This window comes from Nanorana parkeri, unplaced genomic scaffold (assembly GCF_000935625.1).
Source record: "Nanorana parkeri isolate BGI_ZX_2015 unplaced genomic scaffold, ASM93562v1 scaffold130, whole genome shotgun sequence".
Classification (NCBI taxonomy): Eukaryota; Metazoa; Chordata; class Amphibia; order Anura; family Dicroglossidae; genus Nanorana; species Nanorana parkeri.
The window spans coordinates 2,148,196-2,163,557 of NW_017306398.1; the positions used below are offsets into that span (position 1 = coordinate 2,148,196).

Sequence of the window (15,362 nt, forward strand, 5' to 3'; positions counted from 1 at the left end):
GGCAAAAGTGGCAGGCGGGCGGGGATAATGCGGGGACGAGGCAGAGCGGGAGGGGGGCCAAGTTGCTGCACCCTGGGCCTCTGGGTTGTACTTGCCCCCTGGGCTAAAAGTTGCCAGTCAGCCCCTGGCTCCCAGTGCTGCAAGGAAGAAGTGCACTGCATTTCTGATTACTGTCCAGTATGCACCTTGTTAGATTCAGCCCTCCTAAAAATAGGTCCCAGTACACTCGCAAATCTGCAGCATGCACACTGTTAAACTCAATACCCTGCACCATACACCTTAATACACTTTGAAATCCACAGTATGCTCTTCTGCTATGATCACCCATTAGGCTCAGCACATACAACTATTACACCCCACCACAACCTCAGAACTTCTACAGATCTCCAGTTTCCAGCCAGATTTCTCACTGAAGTACAGCTGTTCCCACTACCTACCTTACACATGAACACATGACCATATTCCCACAGTGATGTGCTGCCCATGGATCTTGTGCCTGGTGCTGAAGGACGGAGCATTCAGGTTGGAGGCCACTGTCAACCTGCAGAATTACAGAGGAGAGGAAAGACCCCAAAAAAACACAAGGAGGCTGCACTTGGTAAGTCTGGTGGCCGCATTTAGGAGTAGTCATGGTCATTCTACCAGTTTACCCATTCAAAGTAAGTCTTCTACAAAAGACTTGCAGAGGTGGACTAGAGTGTAATAGACCATAATAAACATTTGCTGTTATTAGAATGAAAAAAAAAATGATGTGACAGACATTTCTTAATCTTCTTATTGCTAATAAGCTATTACATTTCTAATCTAGTATCGAGGATCTTAATTCTGGATGAAACAATTCTATGATTAAGAGGTTGTCTCTGTTAATAACCCTCATAAGTGAATTATCTCCAAGACATGTCCAATCTTTTTAATTCTCTGAGCTGTATTAGTTGCAGGCTTGGCCAGGATCAGTCCCCTCATAGAGTGGATTCTAAAGACGTTGTTGAGACTTAGATGTGATACTCATTGACGGATGGAAGAATGAAGTTGTGGCTACTTAACATTTTCCAGAGTCGAGTGGTTCTTGGTGTCATTTTCTCTGCACCTCTCATGAGGTAGGCCTCCAGGAACGCAATGGCTGTTAATGTCATTGAGCTACTCAATGTAATTAAGACATCTACTTCTCTCTGACAAAAATCAAGATTTTTTTTAATGCTAGCTAGAAGTATCTATCACATTCATTATTGAGGGGACGCTCTTTTGAGGACCGTGAGTTGCACATTTTAGATAGAGAGGACAGCTGGTTCACAAGAGGCATTAAAGAGGCCATCTACGTCCAACTGGAACAGCCATTTCCTAAAAAGAGGCGAGGACCATTGACGCCATCCAACACACCCATATAATACTGTTTTGTTATCTCTAACCTTGACAACAATTCACACTTGAAACTTTATAACTTGAATGATCAACACTTGTCCCAGACTTCTTTGCACCAAAAGATTGGAGTTATTGAATGGGATGGAGATTTCTACACCTACCTACCTACATGTTCTTTGGCAATCATCCTTAACTCATTCCATGGTGATTGAATTAAAGGAGAACTATGAGTGATTTCTACTCAACCTCACAGTTAGAGCCGACGTGTGTCATTGAAACTGTCACACGTTGGCTCTATAGTTCGGGAAGTGAGCGGACACATACCATCGCTCTCTCACTTTCCAATCATCTCCCTGCAGAGAGCGGTGACTGCTAGTCACGGCTCCCTGCAGTGATTCCCCCCTCCCCTCTCAGAACCTTCAGCGCTGACTGGTGGAACGGATGGGGGAGGGGGATGGGCACAGCTGGCTCTGCCTCTAGATAGGCAGAGCCTGCTGTCAATCAGCAAGCTGGGTGGATCTTGACAGCATTGGCAGGATCTGTCCTGGCTGCGGCACTCTCAGTATATAGCGGGCAATGAGCTTCGGGTCATGGGAGGACATTAGTATATGTCCTGTGACCCTTAAGAGAACTATGGGATAAAAAGGTTACCCCATAGTTCTCTTTTAAGGGGACTTATTTACCTGTGTGTGTGTGTGTATAAACATGGGAGTAGGTTCCTGACACTCATTACAACTGATGAAGCAACTTGGATGAGAGAGGACTTAATACCAATCTTTAAAAAAAAAAAAACGTTTGGGTCCACATGCAGTTTAAATATCAGTTTTGACTGGCCCTTTAAAATCTTACAAAAGCATATATCACATACAGTTGGTTTTTATAATTTCATATGGAGCCAATAATATATGTTCTATTTTAAGTCAGTGCACATTACACAGAAAAGTATAGTTTTTTTTAACATTTGTTTTTATTAGAAGTTTTTCAGGATACAAAAATCCGAATGATACAGTAATCAAGCAAAAGGGTCACATTGTCATAACAGATCACTTTGATATTGGACAATTTTGTATAAAAGAACACTCAACTGAGCAGACATGGGTCAGAGAATATACTCGAGTGCAGTGACAGTCCATCCGACCTGCGCTGGGCATATAACCAAAACAAAGTTCCAAGAAACAAAACCCAGAAATCATCACAATCGGATTGAGAAAATAAAAAGGGAAAGAAGAAAAAAAAAAAAGGGAGAGAGTATAAGAGAGATAAGTAAAGAAGAAGGAAAGGAGAGGAGAGAGTGGTGAGGGGCTAATCAGGTTCATAGAAGCCTTGAAAAGTATAGTTTTTAAAAGATTTATTTGGTAAAATAAATATTTTTTTTACCATTAAACAGACATCAACACAAATGTAAACCCTAACTGAAAGGCAGGGGCATAATTGGGAGACAGCAACAGAATGTTGTCACCATGTAAAAGGAAGTGCTTATACATGCAGGTTTGCGAGGTATTATATTAATGAAAGCTGCCGATTTAAGAAATATTGAATAATGCCTTTTAAACGACTTTAAACAATTTTTAAAATGAAGGGACATTGTAATAACAATTGTAATATCACAACCCGGTAAAGAGTGCTGCAGGATACATCTATACGTTGTAATAACACACACATTATCACAACATGCGGCAACACACCTAACATGTATTGGTGCAATGCCATGCTGTTTGTTTTCAATGGCACCCTGATGCACCTGGAAGTACCATGCGGCAACACATGACAATGCACTAATGTCTGCTGTCGTGCAGTGATCTGCTGAAAATGTTGCAGATATGATTTTTGGTCCAGTAGGGTACATTGGGCAGCCCATTCAAATGAATGAATCATCAACCAGGGGCTTCCCTAGCCTTTTCGGTACCTGAGGCCAGGGAGGATGGCGCTGGTGCATGCTAACCAGGGGTGGGGGTATGTCTCTGATTTATATTCCTGCCCAGCTCTGGCTCCGGCTCTACTGGCTGGGATCCTGGCCAGTTCCTGGGCAGTGACGTCACTGGTTGCCAGGAGCTGAGCGAGCTGAGTTGCTAAGAGCCTGGCATTGAGATGTATATGGCCCTTACACATCTCCCCACCTGTGATGCTCTGGCCAGCTTCCCGCTCAGCTCCTAGCAACCAGTGATGTCACTGGTTGCCTAGAGCTTAAGGGATGCTCTGCCCGGCAAAGCCTGTGCCAATTTGGGCCAGGCATCCCAGGTTGCTAAGAGCTAGGCATGGAGACATGTATGGTCATTACACATGTACCCACCCTACTCTTAGCAACTGGGGATGCTCTGTCCTGCATGGGGGCAGCAGACATACTGCAAACGTTGTGCAGGAGTAAAGCCATGCCACTCTGACCCATGCCCCCATGTGACCCAAAGAGATGCCGCCCTTCATTATAGGGACATTCTTGGTCCTAACGCAACACAGCACGCGTTAACATGTTTGCTGGAGTGACCGGGTCCTTAGAGATTGGGTTTAGATATACTTTCAAGAGTCTTAAGGGGTTAAATAATTTTGGCGTGCTGCTTTCAGAATGAGGCCAAAACAACAGAACTTTTTTTTTTTTTCTGATAGACTTTGCTTTGCGCTCCAGAATGACAGATCAAAGGAGGCCCGGAAAGCTGGAGCTAGTTGCATTCCAAGTACCAAATTGCCATAAAGTCCATTTGTACAGTAAATTATATCCATTGTACATCACCTGCCAACTGCACCAGGATCATAAGCGTCCTCATCCATCATCCTTGTGATGGGACCACAGCCCAGATGCCAAGGGAGGCAAATGTCATTTTTTTGGGCTCTGGTCCACAATGAGGGGGTAAAAAAGGAGAACGTTTTCTTATTTTTTCTTCCCTCTTTTATAAAATACCATAATTAGACTTTCTGCATTTAACGGCTGTGACTAATATGGATGAATGAAGAAAACTTAAGATTCAACCACCCCCTTGTGCAAAAAAAGAATCATTTAGAAAAATTGTCACCAGCTTTTAACAGCGGAGGAAAGTGACAGACATATTGAGTAAGTATTAATGTATGTATGCGACTGTAAAAATCGAATTATGTGAGTTGATTGTGATTGCTCCCAGCAGGAACGTTGGTTTAAAACTTTTACATTTTCATTTAAATGCATTTAAGATCCAGCCTTGACTTAAAGATAGTTTAATATCCCCCAACCGGCGCTATAACAATTTGCAGAAACTAATTGGATTCTTTGCTGATGCTGTTTAGCAGAGGAAGCAGCTTCGTATATCTGCGCCGCAGTGCCAAGTGGCGTAGTGAAGAGCGTGGAAATGGTATTGTGAACCTGGATACCCTTCTAGAGTTTCAGCCTGGTAGATCTGTCATGGGGTAGTTGGGTTCTCCCTTATGGTGTGGTCACATGTGGTTTTGTGATAGGGATTTCTCTATTGCGGGAGGAGTCATATCCTCAGATTGGGTGATGCCAAATAGCGGGTGTCGTGTTTATTTTGGGTTAGATGGTTGGGTGGTGGCATACTTGGGAACAGTGGAATGGTGTAGAGAAAGAAAAAAAAAGGATTCAGGTTTGGGTTCTCAAGATGTTCCCCTCCACAAGACGGACTGCGTGTATAGCTAAGAGTGGTTAAAGTTGCAAGCTCAGTAATGTATAAGTTTAGCCCTTCCAGGCAGGGCCATCGCTAACCTAACCACCACCTGAAGCCGCTGAAAGGAGGGGGGGGGGGGGTGGGAGGGGATTTGGGGTTTGGGTTGCTGCTGAGGAGGGGGCGACTAATACGGTAGGACTAGCAGCTGTGTTAAAGCCGTGCCTGTCAGTGGCTCCTTGTCTGCTCTGTCTGGTCCCGCCCAGTTCACTGACATCACTGGTTGCCAGGAGCATGGCAGGACACCAACCAGAGCATCCCGCTAAGCTCCCTGACAACCAATGATGTCAGCGAGCTGGGGGGTGGGAAGCCAGACAGAGTGGACAGAGCCACAGGTTGCTAAGAGCTCTTAGCAACTTGGAATGCTGTGGCCACCCCTCTGTTGCCCCCCCCCCCGTACCTACACTTGCCGCACCCTGTAATATGATTGCCCCCTGAGGCAACAGCCTCAATCTACCTCAATACCTGGAAGCAGCCCTGCTTCCAGGTATTTATTACCCCTCAAAGAGATCACTAAAAGGACGGAGCCATATTTGTTTTGGGCAATATCCAGGATCAGAATCTACCTCCTAGACTGAGATGACACAAATATGTAAATCCTGGTGCCTGTGTGGTAGTCTTTATATTCTTGGCTGTTCTGCTGCCTCCTTTGCCTGGAGCTGTTGCAATGTAAAGTCTAGGCGAGAAGAGAGAGTAGAGTCTGAGAAATTGCTTTCACCTCCCTGTAGCGAACTGGTGACTGCTCCTATGACTGACAGACTGATCTCTGTCTTCCCATGACTAGACACAGCCATTAGACTGGAGATCCAGGGCTGTTTTTGAATGATAAATGGTGCAGGTTTTAAAAATATTCTCTTGACTTTAAAGACACTTTAAAGCATAATGCAGGCAAGCTATGAAAGAAATTCCATGTAGGTGTCCCCTGCCCCCCCATATATTACAGATCTGATGCTTGTTTAGTCTAGTGTTCCAGTAATACAGAGAATTACTTATCGTATTCATCTGTCCTGCAGGCTGCCTCCCACCTGGTTCCATGATGGACAACATGTCCCACAAAGCCACATTCCTTCTCCGATTGTGTGGCCCACCAGAGAGTTCTAAATAAGTACCATGGGCCCCCTACCAGTTTAGTCTTGCTGACTCATGGCCCTCCCACACTCTGACCAGAATGAATTCCCTTTGGAACATGGGAATAAACTGGTCCATGGGGAGGGGATTGATTGGGTTACCTTGCAGATTGTGAAATGTACATGGATATGTGAGTACCCTTGACACAATCTTCGGTCTAAATGAAATCACAGTTTATGTGATTTATATGCTATATATATATATATATACACTGAGTGGCCAGATTACTATGACCACCTGACGTTTGTAGGCAAATTAGCTATAATTTGGCGCTGAAGTTGCTAGAGGGCCAGACCATTATAAATAGGGAAGCAGGTTGTTTACCACGACAGTAGAAGTGATTTGTTTCTGAAGATACGGGGAAACAACGCGATTTAACAGCCTTTGAACGCGGGATGATTGTTGGCGCTCTGAACCATGGAGCGAGTATCAGCAAAACAGCAGAATTTGTTAAATGTTCAAGAGGGGCTCATTGTTAAAGTGTTTAAAGACCGGACTGTCAGCCGAAAATCTGGGTCTGAACGTGCGAATTGTGGCCGTCAGCGACTAGTCAATGTTAGGGCAGAACGGAGAGTGGCAAGACTGGTACAAGAAAACAGAAGGGCAACAGTGCAGCGTCAGATTCCACGCATCACCTTTCATCATCTCGTGGAGTCACGAGGCGGCCCAACGAAGTACTGATGGGGTGGTCATAATAATCTGGCCAGTCAGTGTATATACTTATAAGTTCATCTCTAATTGCACTGTTAGCACTGAATCCATTCTGTAACATTACACTGAGTTGATTGCACCATACATGGAGCGTGGCGTGGTATTGGTCAAATGGCACTGATGTGGCTCTGAAACATGCCGCCACTTTGCCTCCGTGAGCATGTCGCTAATTAAACCAAAAGGGTGGCGTGCTGTACTAATCAGAGGCCAGCAATGCTAATAATGCCTAAAATATGTCCCCTATTAGCAACACAACACCCTCCATCATAAAGCTCAAGGCTCGCGCTGTCAAGGTGATCTTTAGCTAATCAAGTAAAGGCCTACCATGCCTGGTTTTGCTTCACAGTTTCTGGTTAACTTAATGGGGAGCCGAGAGACTAGAGACCGGCCAGTAAAAGGTTAGAGAGGCAGAAACCTTCAAAGGAATATTTTGCTGCACAGAGACCTAGCATGGTGTGAGCAGTCCGAGGGAAGGCAGGCAACCGTAACTCTCTTTCTAATTTACTCAGACAACCATATCTCTATATCTGATTTAAGCCAAGACAAGCTGCCCGGAGACGGCTACCATCAAACAAATTTATAGTGGCGAGGAACAGCAAGATGTGTTGAAGGGAAACGCTGTGGTGTAGTGGAGCAAGGCTCTTTGGGACAGTCCAGGGACTCATCTGATGTGATAAAGACTGAGCGGAAAAGTCCAACCCTCATGAAATCATAATTTATGCACTTTCCTAAATGTTAGCTATAGAAACCCAAAGCTACAAGCATGACGGCTAATTGCACAGCGATAATTTATTCTTGATGTGCACAGACAGGTCACACCGCACTTCTTATATTAACATCACCATCTGAACGCATAGGTTTTACTGGTAAAGGTTCTGCTTAAAAAAAAAAAAGAATACATTTGTTGTTTTTGAAGTGGCCCTATCATCAGATACACCGATTGGCCAAAAAAATTAAAGTCAATATTTTGTCGGACAGCCTTTAGCTTTGATTACGGCGCAGGGCCTTGGCTGTGACCGTGGCATCGTTGCAATCAGCTTATGCAATGTCACAACATGTATTCCCATCCAGAGTTGCATTAAGTTTTCAGCAAGATCTTGTAGTGATGATGGGAGAGTCGGAGCACTGCGTAAAGTCTTCTGCAGCACATCCCAAAGGTTCTCAATGGGGTTAAGGTCTTGACTCTGTGGTGTGATGTCTCATGCTCCCTGAACCACTCTTTGATCCCGATGAATCCTGGCATTGTCATCTTGAAACATGCCCGTGCCATCAGGGAGGATAAAATCCTTTGATGGAAAAACCTGGTCATCCGGTAGATTCAGGTAGACAGCTGGCCTCATTTTTTGGGGACATTGCTGAACCTAGACCTGGCGGACTGAAGCAACCCGAGTTCATAACATTAATCCAGGTGGTGACTTTTTTGGGGGCTGGGCAGTGTATATTCTTGTAAGTGCAGCACGTGTAATGCTTCCAGGTATTTATTACCTCTCACAGAGATCACAGCTTCTTTTCCTGCTTCTTCTTTTTTGCTTTACGGTTCCCTCTATGTATCTTGTAGTAGGATGTTTCAGGTTGTTGAGTACCTTAGAGTGCTTTTGGATGCCATTCTTATCATGCAAATTAAGCAAGGGTTATAGTTTGATACATGTATTCCTTTATTAAAATCATTTCAGATTGTAGCTCTTCGACTGTTATTAATAGTAACATTAAAGGCCCACTCCAGGATACCTTTCACCCCCTCCCACACCCCTTACCTGAGGTCGGCTAGAACTATGAGGTGAGTGAAAAGCACTCACCTTTGTAGTTCTCCTTTAAATCCCTTTTTTACTTTTTTTAAGCCAAGGTCATATGATGGCACAACCCCAAGTCTGCTCTTTTTTTTAGTTGCTGCTTGGCTCAATCTTTGGGTGTCCAGATCAGAGCCTGCATGACGTGGAAACTTCCTATTGGATGTCGGCCAGGGTCCTCTCAGGGTCCAGAAAAAGAACAACGTCAGTGAAGGGGAGTTCAGGGGTGCAGCGGTCTTGGGTCACCATTGCACCGCTGTATTTGCAGCCCTCCACCAAGAGGTGAGGGACCTGGAAGGTGGACTTAGGTGAGTAAATCTAAGTTTGCAAGGTAATGGGGAAAAAATCCTATAAAATACTTTTTGCAATGAACTGTATCTATGCATTTACTTTTCAAACCAATCATGTTAACGTGATGTGGATCAATTAATACCTAGGACAGCGGTGGATATTTGAAGTGTCTATGCTCACTATTACTCTTGTTTCATTTCCTCTTTTTTTTCTTTTAATCATGCATCTAATAAACTTTATACATTTTATATAAAAAGATCATTTTGAATCATCATTTGGAGTGCCTTAAAAACTCCATCTTTCCAAACACTCTCATCTCCCATTGAACATCTAAGCTGACAACACATACTGTACTGTATCTATTGGGGGGCAGGGTAGTCACCCTATGTAGCTCGACTGGAAGACAAAAAAGTAACCCACTGTAAACTTGCAGTGTATGAGAGGCCATACATAATTACAATTTATTTTGACAAATCTCCTCTAGATTTAATAAGACTATGCATGAGAGGCTACCTGCTCAATCTTTTGAATTTGTGTGCAATCAGGCAGACCCACCTGAACTCGTGAATTATATATTTTAATCCAATATCTTTTAATCCAGGGTTTTTTGACAGAAAGTGCTGCACAACAAGCTTAAGACAAGGACAAGGTAAGGCACATGTGTGATCTTCCACTGGCACACAATGGCCAGCAGGACTGTACCCTTGAGATGTACAACCTTTGCTGCAGGTGGGGTGGGCTGGAGAGCTTCAAGCAACGTTCGCCCAGTGTGCCGCATCCACCATTACCAGCTCCTGACACCTCTGTTGACTAGCCACTGCCACCATTAACATCTTCTGACACCTCTACTGGTCTGCTGCTGCCACCATTAACAGCTCTTGCCACCCCTTAAGGTCTGCTGCTGCTACCATTACCAGCTCCTGCCACCACTTTTGGCTGTCCGATTGCACCGTTACTGTCTCCTGCCACCTCTGTTGGCCTAATACCAGCTCCTGACACCTTTCCTGGTCTGCCTCTGACAACAATACCTTCTCTTCCGTCCTGCTGCCTCAATTTTCCAGCTCCTTCCATCTTTGCCGGCCTGCTACCACACCTGACTGTCATACTAACTGTATGTATAAACCCCTCTATTTTAAACAATTGTGCACTTTGTGGTTGTTTTTCTGTACCAGCATGACTGTAGCCCTGGAAACAAAGCCAGCGCCATAAAGACATGGTTTGACCAGTTTGGTGTGAAGGAACCTGAGTGGCCTTCACAGAGCCTTGACCTCAACCCTACTGAACATCTTTAGGATGAGCTGAAATTTCGATTGTGAGCCAGGTGTCATGCAACATCGGTAAATGACGACTAATGGGCACAAATTCCCACTGACACTCTTTAAAATCTTGAGGAAAGCCTTCCCAGAAGAGTGGAGGCTGCTAAAGCCACAAATGAGGACCCACTCCATATAAATGTCCATCATTTTGAATGGGATGTCCAAAAAGCTCATACAAATGTGATGGTCAAATGTGGTGGTGTCCACAAACTTTGGCCATATAGTGTAGTTGTTGGTATATTTAGGATGTACAATGATATTGGAAGGTGTGTAGTCAGCTTTAGACTCTGTTACCAAATATCAGTTCAAATGATACTGTATCTACACCTGCCAGCCAAAAGGACATTGCGTCAGATATATTCCTGTCACTTTGTCTCAGCTGCTGTATTTGCTTTTCCTTTTCTAAGGCTTTTCTCAGTTCCCTCCACGTCTGTAAATCCCCCGTTGTTTCCTGTTTATTTATTTATTTTTATTAAACTTGAGAATTTTGCCTGTTAGAATTCCGCGCGGTGCTTCTGTAATCCTTGCCTCCCGCTGCTGAGATCTCAGCGAAAGACAAATAATCTTCGGGCCTGGCGCCAGGAAAAAGCCTTAGCGACCCCGCCGCCTCTTATTTATGGGCCGTTCCGCGGAAAAACACATCTTTTTCTTCTCTCAATTACCCCTTTAATACCCGGGAGATAGGAGCCTCAGCGTCGAAATTAACAATGCTGCACTTCTCGGTAGCTCGACTATGTCAAGAGCAAACCGCGCCAATGGAGTTCTCCCAGTCGGAGAATTCCTGCCAAAAAAAGTTCAGATATTAGAGCACATTAGGAAGACATTAATCAGGGCATTGGGAACTAAAATGTATGAAAAGACAAAACTTTTTGTTTTCAATAGAGTGGTGAGGATTTAGGCTCTCTGTGAAGTTTTTACTGTGTCGTTCCCCCCGCCCCCCATATACATGCATTTTCTGGCAGCTACATTTGCTCACTCCAGATATGAGTACAATGTGGTTTTAACGCTGTAGCCCCTTTGCCCTAAGTGGAGTAGCTCTTTAAGTTTAGTGTTGCTGGAACTGTAGTCAGTCTGACTGATTTTCAGTCTGTGATCATTTGTCCATTCCTAGGTGATCTGCCATTGCTTGCACCTACCTGTAGTGGGGTGTGATCTTGCCACAGAGTGGGGAGGACAATTGAAGTACATTGAAAGTGTTTATGTCTCTTCAGAAATTCACTAGGTTTCATGGTCAGTGATGTATGCTGGGGAAGTGTATAAATTCTCAGGAATTTCCATGTACTCAGGCAGTCCATCACCATGCCTAGCCTGGGGGTATGGTGTACATAGTTGCAGAAGCTAACTAGGCCTGAAAACTGCAGTAGGCCACATGTGGACCCAGGTGAGGTCTGGAACTATCTAAGAAGGAGAACCAGAGCACCTCTTTGTCTGCTGGCAGTGCCAGGAAGGTCAAGATGGCATGGACCTCAGGAACACGCCTGGTTGCAAGCTGCAATCAGCAAAGCTCAGGCTCCCCGCTGATTGCAGAGCCCTTGTTCTAAATAAGCATGGTGGATGTGTCAGACTTCTGCAGAAAGGCCACTGCTTCCACACAGAGAGCACAGGACTTTTGCTTTCTGTGTGGAAGTCATGCCCTCTCTGCAGAGGTCCAACATGCCCCCTGGTGAGTCATAGCCAGAGCTTTCTAATCTGCAGAGAGCATGAGTTTTGCTGATTTCTATGTGATAGGTCTGACCATGGCTTCAAAACAGAGAGGAAGGGTCCTCCTCTCCAGCATGCTGGGAGGGGACAGGCTTTTTTACTCAGGCTGTGGCTGCTTTCCAAAGAAAATAAACTATATTTAGCTCATTTACATGGAAAGCTTCAGTTGGGCTTTAAAGCAAACCTGTGCTTTATCCTTTGCTTATCCTTCTGCCTAATATCTGGTGTTGTGTCAAGATAAAACACCGGCAATAGCAAAGTACATTCTGCACAAAATGCACCCTGCTGCTCCAAGACCAGCAGCGCCTGCAGGAAACAACGGCTTCCGCAAACGCAGGAGAAGGGCCCTGGATTGTGTAAGGCTGCCCTGATGTGGACAGGTGTTTAGGGCAGCCTTACACAACGCCAGGGTCTTTCTTTGCATTTGTGAAAGCCGGCGGGTCCCACAGAAGGTAAGGGGAGCCGGTTCAGGCTAAACAGATATCCATTTGTGCCTACAGGCACCCAAAATGGAAATCTGGCCCTGCCAGTGTGGCCAGTGTAACACATTCGAGAATGGAAGGGTGGGATTTAGGCAACCGTCTTCTTTAGTAGCCACAGCTCTTGTTTTCTGGCATCCTTTTCATCGGTAAACGTCTTTTTTGTTTGCAAGCAGGAAAAAGCTCATCGTTGACGCGCATTAATCTGAATGAGAGCCAATTCTTAATAGCCATTCCAAACCTCTAATGCTTTATTTCTCCAGGCATTGATCCCAGACGTTAAATTATTTCAGACGTTAGTTTCTGACACCTGGCTGATTGTTCTTCGGCTGAACTCCATGCCGAGCCGTAGACTATCTCGCTGCGGAAAGCTGTCGAGTTTCGACATACCCAGACATACCCAGACACCCCTCTCTATCAACTTTCCTCCTCATGACCTCGGTTTAATTAAAATATCACTCAGTACTTTCTTTTTTCCCAGACTTCCTAAGCAGCGGGATCTGAGTGCATTATTCGTACCTAACAAAATGTTTTACAGCTACAGTGAGGACCTGAAAGGGATACCCGGCCATGTCCCGTCTCTGTATTTCCAAGGTAAATTGAATAATAGATTATTTGTTCAGGTGTATTTAATGAAGAGCAAGTCTGACATTTTGTAATAATGCACAGATATAAATCACGGGAACTGCAACAGAGATCTTTAGTCCCATTGATTATTGGACCGGAGCTTGCATTACTTATGCATAACGCTGTGTACCCGAAGGACCGCCATCGCACTTTAATGATATTAAGCATTTAAAGCCAAAAAAGTATGTATTGAAAAGTGCAACGCTCTTTTTCAATTTCAGTTTGTTTGGGATAGAATGTGGGAGGGTAAGGGCCTCTCCATTAGGGAGATTTCCCTCACTTCTGGTCACCCAGCCAGCAAGAGAAGCCTAACAAAGGTTCTAACTCTTCCATGTTCATTAGAAAATAAAAAGCAAGTTCTACTTTCAGTGGTAGCATCCTGGTTGTCATGTACCTGTTAGGAGACCGGTGGATGAGGAGGCCTCTCTTGCGTCTCGTGTCCTGCACCCCCTGGAGATGGAGACGGAGCTTGGGAGGATAACGAGAAGCACAAGTGCCGATAAGAAAACTGGACACCGTGCTGGAGATGTCCAGAAGCAGAGTAGTCAACGGGGCTGAGGTCAAACCGGGCGGGTAGCGTAGAGACAGAATCGTGAAGCAGGAGCCGGGTCGAGGAAGCCAGCCGGGCAGCGAGGTACAAAAACGACAGGTATGGGAGAGTCCAGGAAGCAGGCCAAGGTCAGAGGGCAGCCGGCAAACAGAGAGAGAGAGAGAGAGTCAAACGATCCGGGTCAAGAACAAGGCAACAGGCAATCCAACAGGGTAACGGGCTCCCAAGGGGACTAGCTGAAGACCATCAGCACTGTAGCAAATAGCAGGCTTGTTTATATCGGGCAATCCATTAGAATGAGGCGTCACTTCCTGTGCACGAGGCGTCTTCCTGCGCACTTACGGTTGCACGCACATGCGCACCAAAGCCTATTTTCTGGCCATTTGGAATGTGGGTTGTCATGCATGTGCGGCCGCCATCTTTTCCTTACACTGGTTCAGATGAGCTTCACTTTGTTAGTCCACTCAAAGCTGATATGCATCAGCATGGGAGCCTGGCAACTGTTTAAGAAAGACTTGAGTGTTTTTCTCATTACAGGTTTAAAGAGGGCTTAGCAGAATCCAGATCTGTAATTAAAGGATAAGTGCACTTTAACTCAAAGCCCACCACAGAAGCATTACCTTCACCCTTCAAAGGGTATTTATCCACTTTGTCCTCTTCTCCTGACCAAACCTAGCCCCCCTCCCCTCCACATATGTATACTTAACTCTATCTGATGGCGGCATTTCTATAGCCCCAAGTCTTCACAGCCGTCTGTTACATAGGGTTAAATCCTCAAACACACCCCTCCTCATCAGGTATATGAAGGGTGTTCACATCCATACCTATGCTGAAGCAACTAAGGTTGCATGTTAGTTCACTCCTCTTGCCTGTGCTTGCTGACAGCTCTTTCCAGCATCAAACTCACAGTGGTAATCCTGCTGATCTGGTACATTGTGGTAAGAGTTACACTTACCTGTCCTGTGGATTTCCATCTGCCATACTGCTGCCTTCTCTCAGCAATCTGGGACATCCATATTTCCACTGACAAAAGTTTGGATTTTTCTAAAGTCCTGCTGAGCCGTTGTCATCTGATCCAGAGTGATTTGCTACCATTGCAACACGTTCCCAAAGGGAAGTAAGAACTGGTAATTTCTTCTTATATGTGTTGTTTTACGCCAATAGGTTTCCATATTGAATCTGTGGCTATCATCTCGAGAACTGTATTTCCCAAAAAGACAACAAGTGGCCAATGGGCATTACTGCATGACTTCACTTTGAACTGTTTACTTGTTCTCATCAGCTCCATCTTGTAGGCAATCTGCATATCTACTGGACTTACATGAGCCTTTATTTTGTGCCAGAGGTTAAACAAATTAGTTGAAAAATACCGACATATTGTGTTCCACAAGAATTATTATCTTTGCTAAAAAACGTGACACCGTCTACGGGACACTCCGATAATTCTGGCCTCAGGACACAGCACTATAGATGTATATGGGCCACTTTCTGATAATCTCTGGTCTCAGGACACAGCCCCATAGACGTCTATGTGCCACTCTCCAAACATCTCCAGCCTCAGGAGAAAAGCCCCATACATGTCTATGGGACGCTCTCCAATCATCTCCAGCCTCAGGACACAGCCCCATACATGTCTATGGGACGCTCTCCAATCATCTCTGGCCTCGGGACACAGCCGCATTGACCTCTGTGGGACAATCTCTGATCATCTTTGGCCTCAGGTCACAGCCCCATAAACGTCTATGGTAACTCTCCGATCATCTCTGGCC

General features: G+C 45.0%; 1 protein-coding gene across 1 annotated transcript in view; it reads left to right on the forward strand.

The window, feature by feature from the left end:
- Nucleotides 1-14,853, forward strand: part of LOC108784872 (VPS10 domain-containing receptor SorCS3-like) — a 436,296-nt gene extending 421,443 nt beyond the window's left edge. Inside the window, exons 27-31 of the mRNA XM_018553807.1 lie at nt 471-598; nt 8,804-8,937; nt 13,445-13,584; nt 14,479-14,531; nt 14,758-14,853. Of these exons, the coding sequence (XP_018409309.1) occupies nt 471-598; nt 8,804-8,937; nt 13,445-13,584; nt 14,479-14,531; nt 14,758-14,853 (551 nt within the window). The remainder of the gene's footprint in view (nt 1-470; nt 599-8,803; nt 8,938-13,444; nt 13,585-14,478; nt 14,532-14,757) is intronic.
- Nucleotides 14,854-15,362: the final 509 nt, after the last annotated feature.